Below are 26968 nucleotides of genomic sequence, written 5' to 3'. Positions count from 1 at the left end.
AAGATTTGATCAATTCTGTTTGATTCCGCCGACCAACCAAATGTAGTTTGTTGTCCCTCGTTGTGTATAGTTGAAGTCTTTAAGCAATGCAATGGACTTTGCAGCATGGCATTGTCTGGGTTCACGCTGTATTGCTATAATCGTAATGGCGCACCCCACCCCCACCCCGCACTTCACTGAGCTCCTATGTGGCGAGAAACGGTATTACAGTCCTGTTTCCAAGGCCAGCAGCCCTCCAGCCTCACTAGCTTGGCTCCCCTATGATCGCAAATGAATAGTTATAAGGAAATATGAGCGACCATGCAATCAGCTTTTGACTACCCATCCAGTGATTCTAGTAAGATTTTATTGTCTTGTATTCTCTCTGACCCGTCTGTGATTCGACGGAACAGCACGAGTCGAAGCCACCAGGCATTCTTTCAAAATGCAATCACAACAAAAACCTATGTACCAAACGTCAGAGACTTGAAGACAGCAGCATAAAGTAGCCATGGGCCGTGCATGTTTAACGGAAGCTAACTAGCAGAGTTGATCAGTAAACCTCTTTCCCAAAGCCTCATACAGTGTCGATGTCGTTGGGCTGTGGGACTGGTCCTTTAGTCCAGCAGTATCGTACTGTGCCTCCCATTTCCAAACCGATGTAGTTGACGAGGTCGCCGGTTCGCGCCCCGAGGGGGACGAACAGGTGCAGGAAGACCTCCGTCAAACATGGCTAATAATGTTGACACACACGGCCGCACAACATTGAACGGCGCTTTTCTTCCCCCCGACTGCAAGTGTTAAGGTGAGTGTTACAGATATGTAATTAACTAAGAGGGCTGATCAAGTCATCTGTCGTTTGAAAGTTTGGCTGCACGATAACCCACAGCTCACTAATGCTGCTGGCCTGTTGCTAGCTAAGCTAAGCAGTCTTACCTTGGCTGTTCTACCGTATGCTACTTGACTGTCAAGTCAGTAAACCTGTTCCTTCAACAAATAATTGATTGAATTGGGAAATAACTTTGTTTTTAGCTATGGATATTTGTTTCAAGTGGACATCATGGTCGGAAGTATTGCTTTTGCTACTGGTGATCTTTAACTGCATCTTAAGGTGCAACAAAGATTCAAATATTTGTGGAGGCAGTAGGCAAGGCCTCCATCCATGTTGATGTCGCAAGGTCCTTAAAAGTCAAAACAAAATGTAAAGCTTGGAAATATGACAGTTTATACGGAGTGGCCCAAGCAGACATGTGGACTCGAGTCCAGTGACTTGGACTCGAGTCTGACTCGAGTCAGCAGTGTGAAGACTTGCGACTTGAAATTTCAAGATCAGAAAGGACTTGCGACTCGACTCGACTTGCACGCCTTTGACTCGGGACTCGACTTGGACTTGACAGTTGTAACTTTCAATGACTTGGCGTGACTTGCCATGTTGGGTCTAAAAAAAACCTCCATGTCCAACCCTTGTTTTCAGAATGCAACAGCCCGCCCACATTCTTTGTTTGAATCACGTCATTGTCCTAAGCGGTGCTATGCCATTGGCGGCGGCCAGATGCGGCCGGACGCGGCTGGCCTGGACGCGGCGACCAGCGGCAACAGTGAAACACCATTTGCGAGTCTCCAGAACAAACACAACCTACATTTTAAACCATCGCGGAAGTTAATTTATCTCCCTCTCTGCCCCAACTCCTTTTGCATTCTTAATAGGGTAGACAATGGAAGTTTGCAGTGTGATCAACAAATAGGCTATTTTCTATCAGTGTTGTAGGAAGTGTGTGTGGTGGGGCGTGATGTGCAACACGCGTCTGTAGGCTACACACGTGAAGCTCTCGCTCTCTCGCCCCTCGCTTACGACAGAAATTCAGTGAGAACCAAGCTGTCTAAATATTTAGCTAAATGGTGATGGACATTGATTGTTGAACATAGGCTATTTAAGCAGTTGAAAAAAAAAAAAAACACACACTGCTGACATAACCGAACCACAGGACTTAATATATTGTTGTTTTGTAAAAGAGTACGCCTATCCGTTTTGCTTTCCCTGTCCTTTATGAATGCGCTTGCCTTCAGCCCCCGAAGGCTGTTACAGTAGGATGTTCCGCTCCCACACACTATGCTTGCGAGTCAGTCGCGAGTTCAAAGTGAAGTGCAGCCTTGCGAATAATTTCCACCATCGCGGGCAAAACCACGTTATGATGGATATGTGGCGAGGTAAACGTTACGAATATGGCCTGCTCTTAAGTTTCCCCCAACCCAGGATGTGTCCGTAGGCTATGGCAGGTATCCCAGGGCTATTTCACGACCACAACTCCACGCGCTGAAAATGCATGTTAAGCTCGCGCTTCTCAGTCTAGAAAGAGTAACCTCTCGGTAACATTATTTGCATTGACCAGCCACCATCGGTTGAGTATTAGAATCAATACAAAAAGACACGTTTATACATGGCTTATAGTCCAGCGGATGGGTGATTTGATCGTGCACTTTTGAGTAAAAGCATGAAAATCGGTACACATATCCTTCTTGATATGCTGATTAATGTTAGCGTTGGAGGCGTCGCGAAAAATGCATCGTTTTCAAGATGGCCGCCAAATCCAATATGGCCGACCCATATTGATGAATCTACCTGACACTTTGTAGTAAAAGCATGAACATCGGTACACATAACCTTCTTGATATGCTGATTAACATTAGCATTGGAGGCGTCATGAAAAATGTATTAATTTTCAAGATGGCCGCCAAATCCAATATGGCCAATTCATATTTATGAATCTACCTATCTACCTAACACTTGGTAGTAAAGGCATGAAAATCGGTACACATATCCTTCTTGATATGCTGATTAAGTTTAGCATTGGAGGCGTTGCGCAAAATTCATCGTTTTCAAGATGGCCGCCAAATCCAATAAGACCGACCCATATTAATGAATCTACCTGAGACTTGGTAGTAAAAGCATGAAAATCGGTCCACATATCCTTCTTGATATGCTGATTAACATTAGCATTGGAGGAGTCACAAAAAAAGTCATCGTTTTCAAGATGGCCGCCAAATCCAATATGACCAACCCATATTAATGAATCTACCTGACACTTGGTGGTAAAAGCATGAAAATCGGTACACATGTCCTTGATATGCTGATTAATATTAGCATTGGAGGCGTCGCGGGAAAAAAAATCATTGTTTTCAAGATGGCCGCCAAATCAAATATGGCCAGCCCATATTAACTACCTGGTAATTTGTGGTAAAAGCATGACAATTGGTACACATAGTTACTTCTTTACATTAGATGCTTATTCATATTAGGGGCCATGAACAAAAATCAAATATGACTGACCCATATTACAATACAATACATTGCAATATGTATTTATGTAGCACAGTATCACAACTATGAAGTTTACTCAAAGCGCTTTGAAAAAAGACATACACGCATACACATTCACACACCAGCTGTGCACAATGTGCAGACTGCCGTACGGCACCGGTTGTCACGCGAGACACAGACACAGACAGACACAGACAGACACAGACAGACAGACAGACAGACAGACAGACAGACAGACAGACAGACAGACAGACAGACAGACAGACAGACAGACAGACAGACACACACACACACACACACACACACACACACACACACACACACACACACACACACACACACGCCAAATCTTCACATCATTATCCTGGTCTAGAAATGAATCCTAATACTATAATAATAATAATAATAATTGTATTTGTATAGCACTGTGTCATACAAGGCATGTAACTCAAAGTGCTTAACAAATGAAAAAAAAAACATTTTTAGAGATAGATTTAAAAGGAGAGGTATAGAGGAGAGGCAGAAAAAGCAGGAAGGCAGAGGAAGAAGAGATAGACAGAGAATGTAGAGTCATAAGGTCAACGTAGGATAGGACCAGGATTCTTAGATGTGTAAGGTCCATAGTGGCTGGGCCTATCATAAGTCATAGATAGTCACACAGAGATTGGGCGCTCAGGTGCGGCCCCCGGTGGCATCAGGGGTGAGGAAAAACTCCCTTTCGCTTGATTCATAGTTTGTAAGGGGGAAAAAAAAAAAGCTCAGTGAAGTCTGAGAAAAAAAGACCCCCTATAGTCAGGAAGAAACCTCAGGCAGAGACCAGCGGCCACCTAGGGGAGCCCCCTGCCAGGGCTGGTTGCGAGTAGTAAGGGCGCTGCGGCAGCTGGGACGCTATGACGCCTTGGCAGCTAAGAGTTGGCAAGGATGAAGAGGTGGGTCTTCAGCTGCTTCTTAAAGGAGTCGACGGAGGTGGCTGATCGGATCTCGATGGGGAGGGCGTTCCATCTCTTGGGCGCATAGCAGGCAAACGCGGCGTCGCCGATCTTCTTCTGCGGGGGGGTGGGGGTCCTTAGCAGCTTGGCATCAGTGGACCTGAGAGCTGTACTGTGAGCAGAATCTTAAAGTCGATTCTGTATGAGACAGGTAACCAGTGCAGGTGTGCCAAGACAGGAGAGATGTGCTCTCTCATTCTGGTTCTTGTTAGGATTCTTGCCGCAGAATTTTGAATGAGTTGCAATTTGTCAATTAATTTTTTTGGGAGACCAGAGAAGAGAGCATTGCAGTAGTCTATCCTACTGGTGACAAAGGCATGAATAAGTTTCTCAGCGTCTTGTTGGGGGGCCAAGCCGCGCACTTTGTTAACATTTCTGAGATGGAAAAAAGCAGATTTTGTTATCTTGTTGATGTGAGGCTCAAAGCTCAAATCCGAGTCTATGACCACACCTAGGCTAGTAACCTTATCTTTAATGTGTATGCTTAGGTCACCTAGGCTAGAGTGGAGTTTTGCACATTTTTCCTTAGGCCCAATGAGCAACACTTCAGTTTTATCCTCATTTAATTTTAGGAAGTTACTGTTCATCCAATCTGTGATGGCAGACATGCATTTAGTCAAGGCATGAATGGCAGTGGTTTGGCTAGGCTCGACAGAGATATATAGTTGAGTGTCATCGGCATAGCTATGAAAATCAACATTGTGCTCTCTGATGATGGAGCCCAGGGGCAACATATATAGAGAGAAGAGGAGAGGGCCCAAGCAACTACCCTGAGCAACTCCAAAAGGCACATCATACTTGTTGGAGACGTGTTCTCCGATGGTGACAAAAAACTGCCTTCCTGTAATATATGTACATGTAAACTTTTCACTCAAGTTATATTTTACATAGGCCTACCCTGAGTTGGCTTTTTAGATGGCCATCAACTGTGCCATTCACCATTTATTCAAAGTTTATGTCAATCTTTTAATTAGGCATTATTGGCAGTTTGATTGATGTTGGCCATAGTATATACCATAACCTGTGAAATCCTACTACTTTACACAATTGTTCTGATCTGAAATGTAGCATGGATTCATCCCTCAGTGAGGGTACCAGATCTTGGGGTGCAATCAGGAGAAAGAGTAGGGGTGTAAAGGCGATGGCTGCAGTTTGTTTGAATAGATACAACTGACATGATTGGATATGGGCTACACATATGCCAAATACCACATTCTTAACGACCTATAAACTGCCATGGGCAATCGTAAATCACAACTTTACTATGAGAAATTGCATAACCACCAGATTATATCACTTGTGAGATCAACTTGTGTTAACCAGGCAAGATATAAGCTTACCATACAACTTGCATTGGGTGCAGGATTGCAGTTTGTTTGAAAACCTTGTGCAGCTAGAAGTAGTCATCAACAATTTCTTTGAAGTAAGCAATCATAAAAATGTCCATGAATTAACAAATCAAGTTAACTTTCTGTCTAGCAATCTTGAAATCCTGGCCCTTTTGGAATTTGTACAAGGCCTATGCAGTTATCACTAAGCGCTAGAGGTGCTGTACATCCCACAAGCCCCTCAAAAGTCTTGGATTTGTACATAACGCTACTGCCGTATTACCTATTTGAGGCCTCAAGAATGCAATCAGTGTACCGATTGAAGAGTATTAGCAGAGAACATTTCATACATATCTGTCCATCTGTACAAAACCTATAATGCAAACAAAGTCAACAATCTTCAAAGTGTAAGGCTTTAACACTTCAATTCATGTACCTATTATAGAGTGGTAGAACACAAGAGGTGGTGCAAACTCTTGCACCTATTCTAAAGTTATCACATTGCAGAAAATAATTTATTGTGGTGGTGGCAGACACAGTTTGTGCAAAACCATAACATATGCATCACTTCATTTGATGATATGCCAATAATGTTTAATCATTGTCGATGGCATTTTCTGAGTGTTAATAATATCCAATGCCAAAATATATTTTTGTAGGTAAATATGTAATTTCTCATAACTACCATCTTAGTTGGCCATTTTGAAAATGTGCTTTTTTCCCACAATGCCTCAATTTCTAATATTAATGAGCACATCAAGAAGTAAATGTGCACCAGTTTCCATGGTTTTACTAAAAGTGCCTGAAGGATTTATTAAAATGCGTTTGCCATATTTGATTTGGCAGCCATCTTGAAATGTAAACTTTTTTGCAAAGTATCGAGTTCTTTTATCAATCAAAATATAAAAAAGTAACTGTGCACAAATTTCCATGCCTTTACTACAAACTGTCAGGTAGCTTCATTAATATGGGTTGGCCATAAGCTTAATGGATGTGGAGGCTATCTTGAAAATACAGCATTTTTAGCAATGCCTCCAATGGTAATATTTATCAGCATATCAAGAATGATATGTGTACCGATTTTAATGCTTTTAATACCAAGTGTCAGGTAGATTCATTAATATGGGTCGGCCATACTGGATTTGGCGGCCATCTTGAAAACAATGCATTTTTCGCTACATCTCCAATGCTAATATTAATCAGCATATCAAGAAGAATATGTGTACCGATTCTCATGCTTTTACTACCAAATATCAGGTAGATTCATTAATATGGGTCGGCCATATTGAATTTGGCGGCCATCTTGAAAACGATGCATTTTTCGCGACGCCTCCAACGCTAACATTAATCAGCATATCAAGAAGGATATGTGTACCGATTTTCATGCTTTTACTCAAAAGTGCACGATAAGGCCCTTTTGCGTGTCCCATCCGCTGGACTATTAGTCTTCCAGCATGCAATCGAAAATAGACGAGCAGAGAACACTTGGTCTTGCATCCATCAAAAGAGCTCCACCGGTTGCCTTATGCTGGGGGAATGGAAAGGGAAATAATTTAGCCTATAGCCTATTCATGAAATTGTCAAATAATTGGTCAAGGCGCGAGATGAGGAATACTTCATGGCTATTGGAAAAACTTTGAAGAAACTAAGCGCAAGCAACACTGCTTCCCGCGAAGCTTGCGCTTGAGGGCTATAAACAAGCTATGCGCCCCGAACCTCACTGCTTGTTGTTCGATGACTTGAATCGAAACATTTCTAAGGACATCAGGGCTATCTTTGATTCCTGGAATACCGCATCAGCCAGCTGAAACCAGAGTAGCAGTGTCCCATGTGTCAAATGGTAAGATAATGCCACATGTTCCTTGAAAGTTTTAAAACTCAGCCTTGACACACTCTCATGTCAGCCACATCAGTTCAAACGCAATCTTTAATGCAGCCTATCGTGAAATTTAAATGTAATGCGTCTGCTGAGCAGCGCAAGACACACATGGGCATGGGTCGGCTCTCGTGGATAAAAAGCATGTTCTCTCTCGCGTGCTGCTCCCAGCCCAATCCTTGCGCGCGCGAACCTTGTCGTGGTGTCGACACCGCTTTATCTTATGTTTCTCACAGTTCGAACTACATGCTTTGTTTGGTATTTTGGGGGAGTGTGTGGAGTCGCAATTACCGCTGCTTGGAAATGACACGTTAGAGCTACACGACGCCAGCACTGGAGAACTGGGATGTAACCCTGTTTTCCAAATTAACAAAAATTAGGAAACATAGAAGCAGAACTTTGTTTGGCTACAATCTATGACCAGGACAGTGAACTTAATCTTTTTGAAGAGGCATGAACAGCATGTAAGTGCCTTTGTGGGGGAGGAGAGGGCGATTGGGGAGAACACGGAGACAAGAGCATGGTGCGAGGCGCATATTCGTTCGGGAAAAATGAGAGCGAAATGTTGGATAGGGCATTACACACCTTCCTGCTTCCTACACTGTAGAAGCGCAGAACAAGGTTGCCTCGTTGCCATAACTGACATTCTGCAACGCTAACGCCATGTTTATTTGACAGCGTGCTGGCGAATAGTCTAGTAGCCTAATATAATTAACAAGACGTGGATTAATGACTGTGCAAACAAAGTTCTAGTTAACTTGGACTGTGACGCAGTAAAAATGGTTGGTGAAGGCGGAAAGCGACAATGCCGATATCAGCTTCAACTATAGTAGAGTAGAGTAGAGTAGTAGAGTAACTTTATTGGTGCCCAGGGGGGAATTCAGGAAATTCATCATTACTTGACCAGGAATTTAATCCAACTAACTAGGCCTACTTTGTCCTCATTTCTTAGCCCATATGGACAAGTGTCTAATAGTCTAAATGCTGGTAGCCTACAGCAGAATAGCCTAGTGCTGCACCATGCATGTGTTCATTGGTGGGTTCACAGTTATGACACTGTCAATGCTCAGCTTTTGGTTCACAGATAATGGGATGAAGTGAACATCATGGACCAGCTGAGACAGGGCTGCCTGCTGAGCTTTGCTGTTAACTCATCATCCTGTCTCACATGTGTAGCCCCACCCCCCATACGCACACACACACACACACACACACGCACGCACGCACGCACACACACGCACACACACACTGGGCTCAATTTTTTTTTTTAAAGAAATTGATTACCCCTGCTGTATGTCATATCTTGATGAGAATGGTGAGCTTAATATGGTACCTTAGGGAAAATGGCGTCTTTTAAAGCCAAACCAAAATGTTTACATTAGTCGAGTGTTACACTACAGTAAAGAGAGGGGGGGGAGCACCTGTAAGACATGAATAGGCTACTACTTTCACCCTTGGCCTTTGTGGGTAAATTCAAACATAGTACGCTGAAAGTGTGAATCCGCGTTTTCAGGTCGGAAGTGTAATATGCCCCCCTAATGTCTTGACAAAACCTTCCAGCCAAAGCTGCAGCGGCCCTGCCTGTGCTCCTAGTGAAAAAGTTAACCATAGTCCTGTACTTAGCGTTATGATGCTGGAGTCTGTATAACTTACAACCTTGACTAGATATGACCGGCCCACCACAAAGACCAGGGTGGAGTAGTGGAATAGGTTTATGCCATCAGATGATGGAACGGACACACACACATACGCACACATTCTTGCAAACAGGACTATTTGCCCACTGGACAGTAAATATTTGGCATATGGTTGCTCCTTTGTTTAAGTACAAATTCACATGAAATGTATTTTTATGTGAAAAAAAATATGAAATTAAATGTCATTTTACATACACAGCACAAGCAGTAGTTTGGTTTAGACTGATTTCTCAGCAACTGTTTTAGTAATTGTCATCAGTTACAGTTTTTTCTGTTCGCTAAAGCACATTTTTTGGAACCTTTGGCTGCTTTTGCTGAACTCCTCACACAGATGCACAAACTTATAACCAAATCAGCCAAACTGATAGCACAAAAACTGATTAGCACTCAGTTTGTAATGTTACAAAACACACTTTGCAGAACTGTAAACACAAATCACTGCTTTGCACACAATTTGCAAAATATGAACACACTCCTAGAAAAAATATACACACTCGTTGATATTTTGTACACTACAATACTAATTATTACACAACATGTGACAGGGGGAAACACCTTTAGATAATCTCTTCACTTTGCAACCGGCATACTGTATAAATAAGACACAGGTAAGCTTTCTGTGTAGAAAATAATGGAAGGAGAAAGAAACACCAGAAGATTGAGGATCAGAGGAGGGTGAGGAAAGGGAGGAAGGAGACAAAGGCATATAGGCCTACACGTAATCACAGATGACACATTCGTTGACCATGTCATCAACCATGGCATGAGCTACAGGAAAGCTGGTGAAAAGGTTCAACCCAATCTGAGCCGCTACACTGTAGAGAGCATAAGCAGAACATTTCACGCTGAGAACCGGTATGTAGAGTCATTTCATACTCAGCAGTGCAGTGTAGCAAATATGTACAGAGTGTATATGAAAGACAATATAGTATATACTGACTGTAATGTGTGAAATACAGTAATGTACAAGTCAAGGGATTGCTACTTTACAGAATTACTAGAATTCTGAGAGCAGGTGGCCGAGAACAACTGTGTGTTCACACCTGAGCAGGAGACCCACATATGGTGATGGCTAACAATAAAGCTGCAGGAAATTCCCTAGGCCTAATAGAACATGGCAGAACCTTTGCAAATATAAATAATGTGAGCATCTCTGCAATATCACGGCTAGTTGAAAGAAACAAAATTCACATGAAGCAGGTCTACAAGGTCCAGAACATATGTTGATATGTGCAGATAATCAACAATTAGTTTTGAATATACTGTAGGAGTCCATACTGATATTGACCAGACGGCATGTGAGGACTGGATACAAGGTGATACTTTCTCCGCTGTCTTGCACTTGAAGACATAGCATGTGATGTCAAGGAAATTTTATTGTCGGATCCAGCAAGGCATATGGATGTTCAGTAATTTCCTTTGTTAGACTTACATTGTGTTTTCTTGTATATTTGAATTACATGTCAAAAACATATTTTTAGTTTGCTCTGGGGAACGTAAATAAACATCCATGATTGAAGTCTCCTCCCCTGTGCCTATATCACAAGTATTCATGAAAAAAGTGTGATCTACAATTGATTTGCATTGTGCAAAGAACAACACAAGCTAGATGTGTGTATCATTTATACTGCATGTGTGTAGTTGCAGTGTGTGTGTGTTTATTATAAGATAGTTTGTGTGAATGATTTGACACAAAAATGCACATTTTCAAAAAGTGTATAGCGTTTTTCAACCTTAGTTTGATTTTGCAACACATCTACAGTGCTTTGCTAGATAGATGTGAAGTTCTTGTAGTTGTGTGTAGAGTTTTGCAAAAGCAGCCAAAGTTGCGAAAATTGAGCTTTAGCAATCAGAAAAAACTGTAACTCAGGTCTCATTATTATACTAATGAATGTATGATCGAAATTGTGATTGCAAATAGAAAATCCCTTTGTGACTTGTTAAGGACTTGAAAAAAAATGAGACTTGGACTTGGACTTGACTTGGCTGGGGTACGACTTGGACTTGGACTTGACTTGGTCAGATGTGTCTTGACTTGTGACTTGACTCGGACTTGAGTGGAAAGACTCGAGACTTACTTGTGACTTGCACATTAGTGACTTGGTCACACCTCTGGGCCCAAGTTAGCTGTGCTGAGAAAATGGTCATGAGCGCTCTAAGCAGAGCCGCCACAAGGAGCATCTACAAACACAAAGTATCTTGCCATGATTATGTCTATCTTCCTATGTGTGCAATATAAGTAATGCTGATATCTTACCTTGGGCCAGAGTGTGGAGGTTCCCTGCTAAAATTAGGGGGCTCCCACAAAGACCTGTCACTCTTCCTGGACAGACAGCTGGACACTGGAGACACTGGTCTGGGTGTCTGTAGCCTGGTAAAGTACACAAACACAGCAAAGCTATTGAGAATGTATGGGCTGGGCTACATGGAAAACATGGAATCACACATCTACACTGTAAATATATTTGTTTGAATTGTATTTCAAAGAAAAGCGCCTGAAATCAATACCCAGGTGAAAAACCCATATACTTAAAGTGTACTTTTTTTGACCGTACTTAGTACAAAGTGTACTATTTTCGGCGATTTAAAGTGCGCTTCATTGCACTATTAGTGCGCTGAGGCACTACTAAAGCAGTACTTCAGCACACTTGCAGCACACTGAGGATGCTAAATTGGCACCGCTTTTGGACAACTTTAAGTGCACTACAAGCATACTTTTGAAAGTATGCTCCAAACATGCTTTTCATGCATTCGTATGGCATTAATAGTGTGCTTGAGTACACTTCTATAACATTTTATTGTTACTAGAAGTACAATAAAAGTATATTAACTTCATGCTTCTTTGGACTACATTGGAACATTTTAAGTATGTAAAAAGTATATCATATTAAGTATTGTAAATATATAACAGGTATGCTTGAAGTATATTTACAGTACACTCCCAAGTACAACGAATAATATAAATGTAATACTACAATCCATGCTGGACAGCCACATGTCACAGTAGTGATACAGTATGCATGCCTAGCACGACTGACATTTACAATCATTGCATTGTTACAGAGATTTCAGATACACATTTCACTTTATTTCATTCTTGTTCCACCTTCCTGTAGTTGATCATTTGAATTGATCACGAACGGTGACCCTTAATACTTTCTTTGAACAACTAGTTCCAACTTACCTCTCACCATGATGTCATGGGAAGTGTGAGTCTATATATACCAGAACATATACGTGACCATCATAATGACGGTGGGAACATGGCCATTTTTTGTGTACCACTTTAAAATGTTAAAACTCCTACAATAAATGCAGAATATAACAATGAGTAATATTTTCATGCAAACCAAAGATATTCCTTAGAGGTAAATGTATTTCTGTTTGAGAAATTTAGCTCCAAGAAGTGCATTGCATGATGGTACATGCATGATGATGCATGATGGGTAAATGCACTTTGTGTAAGCACACTTTGAATATATTTGGATGAAGCACAATCATGGTGCACTTAGAAAAAGTATACTTCCAATATGTTAAAGTGATTTACTTTAAAGCGCACTATAGAAAATCACACTTCGAAGTCACTTGGGTGAAGTATAATCAAAGTGCACTTAAAAAAATTGCAATTGCAACATGTTATTAAAAAATACACTTTTAGTAAGTTCACTATTAGAACACTATTAGTATATTCCTCTAAATACACTTTAGCCAAACATCTTCTAAGTGCACTTTATGTATGGTTCGCAAAGTGTACTTTCTTTGAGAGCAACTTAATTACATCTAATTTTAAGTACACTTTAAATAAGCATATTGTAAACATACTTTTTCTTAGCACAAAAAGTGTGAGTGCGCTTTTAACATGCTAAGTACACTTCAGTCGTGCTTTTATTGTACTAAATTGAACCACTTTTTCACCTGGGTATGCATCTACAAACACATAATATATTGCCATGGTCATATTAAAGGGGTATGCCACTATATTGGGGCTTAATACAGTTAAAATCGTTGGCTGGGGTTTATAAAGGTGGTAAAGTGCCTTATTTTTCATGTAAGCCGTTGTCTTGCTGCAAGACAACGCTTAACATGAAAAATAAGACACTTAACCACCTTTATAAACCCCAGCCAACGATTTTAACTGTATTAAGCCCCAAAATAGTGGCATACCCCTTTAAGCTTCCTATGTGTGTAATGTGGGCAATGCTGATAAGCAATGCTGATATCTTACCTTGGGTCAGAGTGTTGAGGTTCCCTGCTGAAATTAGGAGGCTCCCCCATAGACCAGTCACTCTTCATGGACACACCGCTGGGTGTCTGTAGCCTGGTAAGTACACAAACACAGAAAATCATTACATTACATAATATCTCTAAAGGCACACTGTACATGTGTGTGAATATGTATGCATTGTGATTTAAAAAAAACATTAATGTGGGGAAAACACACGTCATGGAAATGGAGCAATTTAGCACACGTTACATGTGTTTAGCCTTGTAACGGCAATGGGATCGCCAGTGATTTTCCACTAGCCAACATTTCACCTGCATTTCGTGGGTTGGTGGGTGTTAATTTAGAGCACTATATGTGTAAAGGCCATTTTCCTACCAAACTTTTCTGGCCATGTGAGGCAGAGTGTGAAGTTGCTTTGACGCGCATTCCATAGTAAGCACGCACGGAGAGTGAAATGAAATGAGATGGTCTTTGTATTTATTTTCAACAGTCCGGTTGACTTTCCATTGATTCAAGTAAATAAACAAACAAAGGCTATAAACTTAAAGTACACGCTCTGTCTGCCAGGCACCTGTGAGTGTCCTAATTAAACATCAATCTGTGAGTCGCGCCACCAATGCACATTGGAGGGAGGGCTTCATAGTGTCAATAAAAAAAAATTACATCACAGGTGCGTTGGCAAGACAGAGGGTGCTTAGGTCCGGGTAATTACACATAAACAAGAGGTAAATGTGACACAAGCAGATAAACATAAAAAGGTAAAAATATAACACAAACAGGTAGCAGGTAAGTATTTAACCAACTGAAAAGTATCTAATTTATAGTTTATAGTAAAACCTATAGCAAATGAATATAAATCAGGAATATGGCTCCAACAATCTGTAACTAACATTTCTGTGTGATGAGAACCCTTCTGGAGTCACACCTAAGTTAGCGTTATCAGCTGTTAAAGGGACACTGTGTGAGATTTTTAGTTGTTTATTTCCAGAAGTCATGCTGCCCATTCACTAATGTTACCTTTTTCTTGAATACTTAACACCACCATGAAATTCTAAGCATTCATTATGACTGGAAAAATGCACTTTTCATACATGAAAAGGGGGATCTTCTCCATGGTCCGCCATTTTGAATTTCCAAAAATAGCTATTATTTAGCTGCAAAAATGACTGTACTTGGACCATAGTAGAAAATATTTGTTTATTACTTTGTAAACTTTCATGTAAATATCTAATTTGGCAATAAGCAACTCAGTTTCAATGAGAAGCATAGTTGCAGTATCCTTTGTCCATTTCCTGCACAGTGTCTCTTTAAAGGGACACTGTGCAGAAAATGGTCAAAAAAGGTACTGCAACTATGCTGCTCATTGAAACTGGGCTGCCTATTGCCAAATTTGATATTTACATGAAAGTTTACTAAGTAATAAACTAATATTTTCTAGTATGGTCCAAGTAGAGTCATTTTTGCAGCTAAAAATGGCTATTTTTGGAAATTCAAAATGGCGGACCATGGAGAAGATCCCCCCTTTTCATGTGTGAAAAGTGCAATTTTTCCAGTCATAATGAATACTTAGAATTTGATGGCGGTGGTAAGTATTCATGAAAAAGGTAACATTAGTGAATGGGCAGCATGAATTCTGGAAATAAACAACTAAAAATCTCACACAGTGTCCCTTTAAAGTGACACACCCCCATACAAATGAATGCTTCTAGCAGAAAATGTATGAGAGAGCAAGATATGTTAAAACCTGCCGATCCAATGCAAAGGAGTGGGCTCAAAATTCGGTCATTCGGTCTGTCTCTCATGCTTTTAGGATGGCTGCATACTTCTCTACTGGCCTATATTTCAATTTCATATGTGTGCAATGCTTATATCTAACCTTGGGTCAGACTGTGGAGGGTCTCTGCTGAAATTAGGAGGGTCCCCCATAGACTTGTCACTCTTTATGGACACACAGCTGGGCACTGGAGACACCGGCCTGGGTGTCTGTAGCCTGGTAAGTACACAAACACAGAAAATCATTACATTATGTAATATCTCTAAAGGCAAAAAATACAATCATTTGAGGAAAACATTTGTATAAAAAATATACAAATTGAACAATTGAACCCATGCTACCAACAGGATATCTTTGAGCTTTATACACCAACTAGGTCACTAAGATCAATGGAGAAGAACTTGCTGGTAATGTCAAAACAAAGTAAGGAAAGGCATCATGTAGCTGCTACGCTGCAAAGCTCTGGAACCAGCTTCCAGACAATGTAAAAAACACTCACCATTGATAGTTTTAAATCCAGACTCAAGACGAAGCTGTTGTCAGAGGCCTTTCTTTATCAGCTCTAAAAGATCAACCTTTGAGTTTACTGTTGTTTTCCTTTATTCTAATGAATTATGTCTCATTTTATTGTTTTAATTTTCTTTGATTCCTACATTTAATGATTTCATTCTCTCTTGTGTTCTCCACATTGTTGTTTGGTCCATCTAACTTGTACCCAGCAGATACAATTTTGTTAGTTTTTTAATTATACATTTCCAGAAAATATATAAATAATGAAGAGACAAACCACTGCTTATGTTGCTGTAACAAGGCACAACGTTTTCTAATTTTGAGGTCTATAAGATAAGCAGCATTTTCATAATTTCATCATCATTTTCATTCATTTATGTTGATGAAGGTAGTAAGGTTTGTGTTATTGTGTAGATCAGGGTTGCCCAACCTTTTTTAATCAAGATATACTTTTGAAGTTGATTGTCTCCCGCGATCTACCAAGTCCAAGTTAAGGATGTCACAGTACGAACATTTAAGATGACAGTAACCGCAGGAATAAACCAGTCGCAAACCTGAGCAAGGCGAGCAACAAAAGTGATTGACTTTGTATTGCAAGCGAGCGACAGTTTGTAGTTGAACCATAGATTCTTTAAGACTGAATACGCCAGTGGTTGGTTTCACGGTGTATTTCCGGTTTCGGAAACAAGACAGGTTTGTCTTGGTTCTATGGAATATTTAGAGCTATATATGTTTTTTTTTCTCGTGTAATTCGGATGTTGCTTTTGAAAGACTATATATAGAAAATACCCACGGCTGAATTTAGAATTTTTGAGCCACGAATATGCTTAAAAAGTCACATCCTTAGCAAAATGCTAGAGAGTAGTGAGCAACAAAAAATCCTCCTGTACAAAATCAAACAGACATATGTGCTTTTGTATTAAACTGTTGAGTGAAATCCTTATTGAAGTCTGCAGAACGACATTAAAATCGGAGCTTGGTTGAGGAGACCTGGGTGAAAATTAAGATTTTTAGCATCTAGCTCCACTGGGTCCCATTCAATCTGGTCTCCGATGCGCAACTAGTGGAGAACTCATTGCAGAACTGCAGCCAAAAAAACATAGAACTAATAGAAACAACTGGTACAATGGGCTGTAGCTGAACTCCTGGGAATATTATGCAAATTAGCTATGTTCGGCGACACAGCCAATGAGATTGTTGGAATGCTTGCATTCTGCTTTTAATGGACATAGTCGCTTGAATCGCTCTTGCTGCACAGAAGCGATTCTCTGTCGCTTGAATAGCGTCACGGCCAGTCTATTCGCCCAATTTAGTTTCTTAGAAGTAGCCCTATGTATTTGAAACTTTCCACACGACATTCCCAACGAGTTTCAGACAAATGCTCTAAAGTGACACACTTTAAGTATTTCCCAGCGTTTGGTGGAGCGTGCGAAAATAGTGAAGGCCTACACCCTCGCGTGGAAATTTTGGAAAGTAGCCACGCTTGCGACCTTGCGACCTGCCTCCCTCTGTTCCCACTGCAGGCAGGCACACATACAGTCCCAGGAAAAAGTTTGTACACCCTTTGAAATTTCTTACATTTCTGTCAAAATTGGTCATAAAGCATGGTCTGATCTTCCCGGAAATCACAAGAAGGAACAACCAGAGTCTGCTTTAACTAATTCAACCCAAACATTTACAAGTTTACATATTTTCACTGGCCATAAGATGTAAACATTCACAGGACAGAAAGGCATAAGTAAGTACACCCTTGCATTCAATAGGTTTTAACCCCAAGTTTTTCGCAATAACCTCAACCAGATGTTTCCTGTAGTTGCAGACCAGATTAACAAAACAATCTGGATGTATCTTGACTCCCTCTTCTTTAGAAAACTGCCCTTCTTCAGCAAGGTTTCTGGAATATCTGGAGTGAATAGCTTTCTTGACTTCATGCCATATCATCTCAAATGTTTTTTGTCAGAGCTTTGACTGGGCTATTCCAGAATGTGTATTTCATTGTTATGCAGCAATTCAAAAGTCAATTGCCTCTAAAGTATGGGTTGTTGTCCCATTTCAGCACCCATCCTCTTGTGTGCCTCAACTGTGTGACAGACTACCTCACATTTTTTCTGTAAAATATCTCGATAAACTTCTGAGTTCATTGTTCCACTGATAATAGCAAACTGACAAGGGCCTGAGGCACCAAGGTAGCCGCATATAATGATGCTCCCGCCACCATACTCAAAGGTGGAGATGATGTTTTGGTGAAGGTGTGGTTCTCCAGTTCTCCTCCAAACATGATACTATGTGTTCCCCTGAAAAATTCAACTTTGGTTTCAACGTTGGTCTGCAGAATATTTAGCAGTAATTTTATGAAGCATATAAATGCTTTTTCGCAAACCTTAAAGGTGCAGCAATATTTTTTTGGACAGAAACCCCATTAATTTTAGATTGGCAGAATGAACCCCATTTTTAGTTATTCTTGGTTACATCTCCACTTCTGAGTATGGTGGCGGGAGCATCATTATATGCAGCTACCTTGCTGCCTCAGGCCTTTGAAAGTTTGCTATTATCAGTGGAGCAATGAACTCAAGTTTAATGTGATATTTTACAGAAAAAAACGTGAGGAAGTCTGTCACACATTTGAAGCACATAAGAGGATGGGTGCTGAAATGTGACAACAACCCATACTTTAGAAGCAAATCGACATTAGAATGGCTTCATAACAATGAAATACACATTCTGGAATAGTCCAGTCAAAGCCCTGACTAAAAACAATTGAGATTATATGACATGAAGTCAATAAAGCTATGCACTCCAGACATCCCAGAAACCTTGCTGACGAGAGGCAGTTCTCTAAAGAAGAGAGAGACAAGATACATCCAGATTGTTTTGTTAATCTGATCTGCAACTACAGGACAAGTCTGGTTGAGGATATTGCAACTACCTGAGGGTTAAAACCTATTTAATGCAAGGGTGTACTTACTTATGCCTTGCTGTCCTGTGAACGTTATAGCCTTATGGCCAATAAAAATATGATAACATGTAAATGTTTGTGTGGAATTAGTTAAAGCAGACTCTGATTGTTCCTTCTTGAGATTTCCGGGAAGGTCAGACCATGTTTTATGATACATTTTGACTGAAATGTAAGACATTTCAAAGGGTGTACAAACTTTTTCCTGGGACTGTATATAAAAAGGTACACTGTATAAGATTTTTTGTTGTTTATTTCCCGAATTCATGCTACACATTCACTAATTTAAGCAATGAGCCACGATAGGCCGTGGGTTGTGCTCGATTGATAACGGCCAAGGGCACGACGCGAAGCGGAGTACCGTAAACGTCCCCTTGCCCGTTATCAATAGAGCACAACCCACGGACTCAAGGGGCTTATTGTTTATACTTGTATTGTTACACTTAATCGCTGACGAAATTTCTGTAAAAACGCTTTAACGACAATTGATTTCATCTGCGACAAGTTGACAAGTTGAGGAGGTGATTGTGGTTACTAGTGTTGCACCCATACCATGTTTTGGCCAAGATACCGATACCCGATACCTGGCTGTGCAGTATCGGCCGATACCATATCGATACCAATACCACCCTAATTGAAATGTATATATATTAAGGACTGTAGTGCATACTACTTGGATGTAAAATCATTGCATAGCTATGTCAGGCTGCCGCCTACCTTTGTGAAACAGGAAAAAGACTAATACAAAGTGAATCGAGCAAAATGTTTTATACTTTTTAAATACCTCTATGAAATGACTAATTTAAGTGTCATACAAGCACCTGTAAATGGTATCGATGCCCTATTTGTTGGTAGACCATCCAATCACCTCAAGGATGGTCTAAAACTCCAGCAGAGTGTTGTAGGAAACTCATTGATGGTCACCAGAAGTGCTTGTTCGCAGTTATTTTGTCTAAAGGCTGTGCTACCAAGTATTAGGCTGAGGGTGTCAATACTTGTCCGGCCCATTTTTGGAATTTTGTGTGAAATGATCATTCATTTGACTTTTTTTTTCATTCTCTTTTTTTGTTTTTTCATTGCAAGACAAACGAATGAACATATTAATGACAAAGCATTTGTGATTGCAATCATTTTCTAGAAGAAATTGAGTATTATCTGACAGAATTGAAGGGGTGCCAATACTTTTGGTGCAAAGTGCAATTTTTCCAGTCATAATGAATACTTAGAATTTGATGGCGGTGGTAAGTATTCATGAAAAAGGTAACATTAGTGAATGGGCAGCATGAATTCTGGAAATAAACAACTAAAAATCTCACACAGTGTCCCTTTAAAGTGACACACCCCCATACAAATGAATGCTTCTAGCAGAAAATGTATGAGAGAGCAAGATATGTTAAAACCTGCCGATCCAATGCAAAGGAGTGGGCTCAAAATTCGGTCATTCGGTCTGTCTCTCATGCTTTTAGGATGGCTGCATACTTCTCTACTGGCCTATCTTTCAATTTCATATGTGTGCAATGCTGATATCTAACCTTGGGTCAGACTGTGGAGGTTCCCTACTGAAATTAGGAGGGTCCCCCATAGACTTGTCACTCTTCATGGACACACAGCTGGGCACTGGAGACACTGCTCTGGGTGTCTGTAGCCTGGTAAATACGCAAACACAGAAAATCATTACATTATGTAATTTAAAGGCAAAAACATACAATCATTTGAAGAAAATATTTGTATAAAAAATATGCAAATTGAACAATTGAACCCATGCTACCAACAGGATATCTTTGAGCTTTATAAAACAACTAGGCCACTAAGATCAATGGAGAAGAACTTGCTGGTAATGTCAAAACAAAATAAGGAAAGGCAGCATGTAGCTGCTAGGCTGCAAAGCTCTGGAACCAGCTTCCAGACAATGTAAAAAACACTCACCATTGATAGTTTTAAATCCAGACTCAAGACGAAGCTGTTGTCAGAGGCCTTTCTTTATCAGCTCTAAAAGATCAACCTGTGAGTTTACTGTTGTTTTCCTTTATTCTAATTAATTATGTCTCATTTTATTGTTTTAATTTTCTTTGATTCCTACATTTAATGATTTCATTCTCTCTTGTGTTCTCCACATTGTTGTTTGGTCCATCTAACTTGTACCCAGCAGATACAATTTTGTTAGTTTTTTTAAATTATACATTTCCAGAAAATATATAAATAATGAAGAGACAAACCACTGCTTATGTTGCTGTAACAAGGCACAACGTTTTCTAATTTTGAGGTCTATAAGATAAGCAGCATTTTCATAATTTCATCATCATTTTCATTCATTTATGTTGATGAAGGTAGTAAGGTTTGTGTTATTGTGTAGATCAGGGTTGCCCAACCTTTTTTTAATCAAGATATACTTTTGAAGTTGATTGTCTCCCGCGATCTACCAAGTCCAAGTTAAGGATGTCACAGTACGAACATTTAAGATGACAGTAACCGCAGGAATAAACCAGTCGCAAGGCGAGCAACAAAAGTGATTGACTTTGTATTGCAAGCGAGCGACAGTTTGTAGTTGAACCATAGATTCTTTAAGACTGAATACGCCAGTGGTTGGTTTCACGGTGTATTTCCGGTTTCGGAAACAAGACAGGTTTGTCTTGGTTCTATGGAATATTTAGAGCTATATATGTTTTTTTTCTCGTGTAATTCGGATGTTGCTTTTGAAAGACTATATATAGAAAATACCCACGGCTGAATTTAGAATTTTTGAGCCACGAATATGCTTAAAAAGTCACATCCTTAGCAAAATGCTAGAGAGTAGTGAGCAACAAAAAATCCTCCTGTACAAAATCAAACAGACATATGTGCTTTTGTATTAAACTGTTGAGTGAAATCCTTATTGAAGTCTGCAGAACGACATTAAAATCGGAGCTTGGTTGAGGAGACCTGGGTGAAAATTAAGATTTTTAGCATCTAGCTCCACTGGGTCCCATTCAATCTGGTCTCCGATGCGCGACTAGTGGAGAACTCATTGCAGAACTGCAGCCAAAAAAACATAGAACTAATAGAAACAACTGGTACAATGGGCTGTAGTTGAACTCCTGGGAATATTATGCAAATTAGCTATGTTCGGCGACACAGCCAATGAGATTGTTGGAATGCTTGCATTCTGCTTTTAATGGACATAGTCGCTTGAATCGCTCTTGCTGCACAGAAGCGATTCTCTGTCGCTTGAATAGCGTCACGGCCAGTCTATTCGCCCAATTTAGTTTCTTAGAAGTAGCCCTATGTATTTGAAACTTTCCACACGACATTCCCAACGAGTTTCAGACAAATACTTTAAAGTGACACACTTTCGATCTAAGTATTTTCCAGCGTTTGGAGCGTGCGGAAATGGTGTAGGCCTACACCCTCGCGTGGAAATTTTGGAAAGTAGCCACGCTTGCGACCTGCCGACATTCTCCCACTGTTTGTTCCCGCTGCAGGCAGGCATACATATTTAAAAGGTACACTGTGTAAGATTTTTTTGTTGTTTATTTCCAGAATTCATGCTACACATTCACTAATTTAAGCAATAAGCCACGAGAGGCCGTGTGTTGTGCTCGATTGATAATGGCCAAGGGCACGACGCGAAGCGGAGTACCGTAAACGTCCCCTTGCCCGTTATCAATATAGCACAACCCACGGACTCAAGGGGCTTATTGTTTATACTTGTATTGTTACACTTAATCGCTGACCAAATTTCTTTAAAAAACGCTTTAATGACAATTAATTCCATCCACGACGAGTTGACAAGTTGAGGAAGTGATTATGGTTACTAGTGTTGCACCGATACCATGTTTTGGCCAAGATACCGATACCCGATACCTGGCTGTGCAGTATCGGCCGATACCATATCGATACCAATACCACCCTAATTGAAATGTATATATATTAAGGACTGTAGTGCATACTACTTGGATGTAAAATCATTGCATAGCTATGTCAGGCTGCCGCCTACCTTTGTGAAACAGGAAAAAGACTAATACAAAGTGAATCGAGCAAAATGTTTTATACTTTTTAAATACCTCTATGAAATGACTAATTTAAGTGTCATACAAGCACCTGTAAATGGTATCGATGCCCTATTTGTTGGTAGACCATCCAATCACCTCAAGGATGGTCTAAAACTCCAGCAGAGTGTTGTAGGAAACTCATTGATGGTCACCAGAAGTGCTTGTTCGCAGTTATTTTGTCTAAAGGCTGTGCTACCAAGTATTAGGCTGAGGGTGTCAATACTTGTCCGGCCCATTTTTGGAATTTTGTGTGAAATGATCATTCATTTGACTTTTTTTATTCTCTTTTTTTGTTTTTTCATTGCAAGACAAACGAATGAGCATATTAATGACAGAACATTTGTGATTGCAATCATTTTCTGGAAGATATTGAGTATTATCTGACAGAATTGAAGGGGAGCCAATACCTTTGGCCATCACTGTAGGTGTGTGTTTGTGTGTGTGTGTGTGTGTGTGTGTGTGTGTGTGTGTGTGTGTGTGTGTGTGTGTGTGTGTGTGTGTGTACTATTAAACGAATAGTGTGTACTAACTGTAAAGTTAGGACTTGTATAATAAAGGGATAAACCGTGTTCTCAGTCGGAGTCTTTATTTACGTGGCTTCATAGTTTGCCTGTTACACTTGTTCTGCTGTCTTGAGTACAGTTCCAGTATTACAGTGCAGTAACCCCACATTGCCACCCAGTGGTCATATGATATCATTACACTAACCAACCCTTAGCATCTGCACTGTTCTGTATATTTCCTGTGCACTTTGTATCTGCTAGTGATGTTGGCTATGATTATGTCCTTTAAAAAAAACAGTGGATCGCACTCGGGTTCTTCTTTTTTCTTTTTTCTTTACATAGCAGCAGAAGTGTAGACAAACGTTTCGGCTGTTGCCTTCGTCAGTGGAGACACATACAGTCAATCCGGAAAGTAAACAAAGTATTAAGCAAAGGCTGTGAATACTTTGTAAATATAATTTTTGTTTTTTATTTTTTATAAATTTTCAAAGCTGTCAAGACAACTTGTTTTTCGCATGGTCATAATGAAATAATTTGTGTAGGGTTTTGACAACAGAGATTCATTTGTAGCATTTGGAATAAGGCTGTAAGATAATCAAATGTGAAAAAAGTGAAGAGCTGTGAGTACTTTCCGGATTGACTGTACGTCAGTTTGTCTACACTTCTGCTGCTATGTAAATAAAAAATAAAAAAGAAGAAAAGAAGAACCCGAGTGCGATCCACTTTTTCACCTTCCAAGTTATTCAACTGGAGACGCACCACACGGAAGAGCGCGGTGTATCTGAACTACTACTTAAAAAAAATAAATTAAAAAAACCTAATTGTGTCTGATGCTATTGACAAAATCAAGTAAGAGCCTTATGAAAAATGGGGGAACTTGGCTAATACATTCGTTGCACAGCTAAGACCTTCACAATATGCGTCTATAGCCTATTTTGGATTTGAACTTTGTTTTCTTTCCCAATTAAAACCTGTTTCTCAAGACTCAGTGAGACAGCAGTAGTTGTAATACCTACTCAGGCCACCATCCTACACAGTGCACCTTAACCCTCCTGTTATCCTTGGGGTCTATTTGACCCCATTCAATGTTTAACATCTGAAAAATACATGAAGTACATCATTCTTTTGCTTCATCTTTGATGACTTTTCCTAAATATATGGGGTCAATGTGAAAAAAGTGAAATTTCCACAAAAATGTTTTCCCTAAGTGCTGTACACGTTTTGGTTACATCTGTGTTCCTTGGGGTCAATTTGACCCCAAATTATTTTAAGTATATTAAACATAAATGGAACATCCATATTTTCCTAATACATGTTCCAATCTGTCTAGATTATGTAAAATACATGAACATAAGTTATTTATAACAGAACATTTTTTCTTTATTTAGGGCTCTGATAACTAACAATATGTCTGATGTGTACGAGGGCCAAAACTAATTCAGGGCAACTGTTGGGCAGTTGTTGCACATTTTTGCCCAGTCATATATTAGTTTGTTTGGTGAGTGGGGGTGCTATGACTTATCTAAAGGGCTTTTTATGTCCCCAACAGAGCAACAGTAAATATCTGAGGCATGAACTGGTGCAAAAGTTTTTGCTTCAACAGATTTTGTAGACATTTAAGTGGCTGGGGTCAAAATGACCTCAAGGATCACGGATGTAACCTAAATCTAAGGGTAACAGGAGGGTTAAAACTTTGCTACTGAACTACTTCTTATAAATGAGCCAAGTATAATACCTGACACAACTATGACACAAACAAAGGACACAGCTCGCCATTGTGCTGTTTCCACAATGACCTACGCAGTTCGTTTTCAGGAACAGCCATGTTGTGTTGAACAGAAAGTTAAAGTTCACTGTTACTTTGGGTTGTCTATCTGGTTAATCCCAAAACGACGAAACACTTAATTCATGGTTTCCTCACTGCAATAGCTGCACAATCGGTTAAGACAATGGGTTTGTGGTACGTATGTAAACAGATCAAATTGTACTTAAACTGTGCGCTATTCGCAACTTGACTGGTCTACTTATTCGGCCTAAATAGAGCCGTACACCTACAGCCTCTCCATTTCAGAAATTGCCTGTCACTGACTGATCTGTAATGATAAACAAATGTAAACGACCTCCCATGTACTTCAACGGAAAAATAATATTTCCCCTGCGGCCCAATTCTGGCTAAGCACAGTATCCAGCCGCGGTAACCAACCTGACAGGCGCGCTAACCAATTGCGCCTTCACTGCAAGTCCGAGCCATTGACAATATAGGCCTATGGTCCGAGCGCTCCGAAGTCTTCGTTTCTTCGCGCAGCGGAGCGCAGTTCAGTTCAACAACATGGGGCAGCCTAAACTATATAGCCTATTGTTTCTTCCTGTTCTCCTGTTGTGTATTATCGATCGTTTCAGATGGTAGGTTTGCTGTCTAGATCGAGAATATTCTGGTTGTCAACAGATAAGGCTACTTTCGATTTTGAATAAAATGGCTGAAGTTGTGCTGTATCACACCCACCGGTCTAACCCACACCCACAACCTTGTGCGGCTGTGTAGAATTAGGCCTGCCTACGCAGCTCCTTTTTTGGTTTCTAGACTAGCAGGGCCAGGGACACAGGGGGCCCTCATTTATAAAACTTTGCGGAAGAAATGCGCCAAAAGATGGCGCACGCACGAAACTCAGGATGTGCGTGCGCAAGAAAATATTCAGATTTATAAAGCATGGCGCACGCACGTTCCACGTCGATTTCCCTTTATAAATCCCAACTGACTCTGAAGTTGCGGCAAATGTGCGCACCTGTGGACACACCCATAATTATCTATGAATATTCAGTGAAACGCCCAAAATGAATATTTATATCTGTGGACGGAGTGCGGAAAGCAGACGAGATAGCCTATTTACCACATGTGGAGCAAACAGTTTTATTAGATAGGCCAAAGGTTTATTAGGTTGGGCAAAGTGGAGCGGTGAAGTTTGGGAAGTCGTAGGCTACAAAAATAAAACCTTGAATTGCAGCATGTGGATGGTTATGTTGACAAAAATCACGCTTTACCAGAAGTAAAAAAATAGAATAAAATAAGGATGGCATGGACATGAACCTGCCAAGTCATGGACATGTAGGCTAGTAGGCCTATTAATTGAGTTGTGAACAAAGGGAAAAATAGCTGCGTCAAGGAAACATCTCACATGGCATGTCCCCATGTGAAATTCACCGGTAGAAAATCTATTCGCTGTCTCATCGCACCTCATATGCACCGGGTTTAAACTTTTTTCAACAATTGCCGTTGGTCACTGCGCGCAGCTGTCTGCTTTCAGTTCAAAGCGACGCCCCAACTGTCGATCGACATAGGCTATCTACAGACAGCATGACATATGGGCATTTTCTAGTCTGTATTTATTAAATGTGTGTATTATAAACGTACATTATCAGTGTATAAGACCAGCTGTCAAATGCACACCTCTGCTTTGATGACGAATAACCGCATGGAAAAGAAATGACATGCAACAAGAGAAACGAAGCTGTCCATTAGTAGGCCTATGGCACTTGCGCTTGCCTGTATGGCTGAGAAAATCAACCATTACAGATGCACTTGGGACTCTGCATGATGAGATGATTCTGCAACTGGCTTAAATGTTGACGTAATTCCTTGCAGACTCGGAACACTTTATAGCCTACCGATACGATTATAGCCCGATACTGGAAAGGTCCGTGGTTATTGTTAATAAAATGTAGGGTATTTCCAAATGTAACGTAGGCCTATCCTAAACGTACAATTTGAAGCGTCTATTACATGCATGTG

General features: G+C 40.3%; 1 protein-coding gene across 1 annotated transcript in view; it reads right to left on the bottom strand.

Moving 5' to 3' along the window:
- Positions 1-22518, bottom strand: part of LOC134446467 (E3 ubiquitin/ISG15 ligase TRIM25-like) — a 43787-nt gene extending 21269 nt beyond the window's left edge. The window contains exons 1-3 of the mRNA XM_063195835.1: positions 22478-22518; positions 20183-20296; positions 15290-15403 (exon numbers count right to left, since the gene is read on the bottom strand). Coding sequence (XP_063051905.1) covers positions 15290-15403; positions 20183-20296; positions 22478-22518 — 269 coding nt within the window. The remainder of the gene's footprint in view (positions 1-15289; positions 15404-20182; positions 20297-22477) is intronic.
- Between the last annotated feature and the right edge of the window lie 4450 nt (positions 22519-26968).

The sequence above is a fragment of the Engraulis encrasicolus genome, chromosome 3 (genome assembly GCF_034702125.1).
Source record: "Engraulis encrasicolus isolate BLACKSEA-1 chromosome 3, IST_EnEncr_1.0, whole genome shotgun sequence".
Classification (NCBI taxonomy): domain Eukaryota; kingdom Metazoa; phylum Chordata; class Actinopteri; order Clupeiformes; family Engraulidae; genus Engraulis; species Engraulis encrasicolus.
This window is presented reverse-complemented; position numbering and strand designations above follow the sequence as displayed.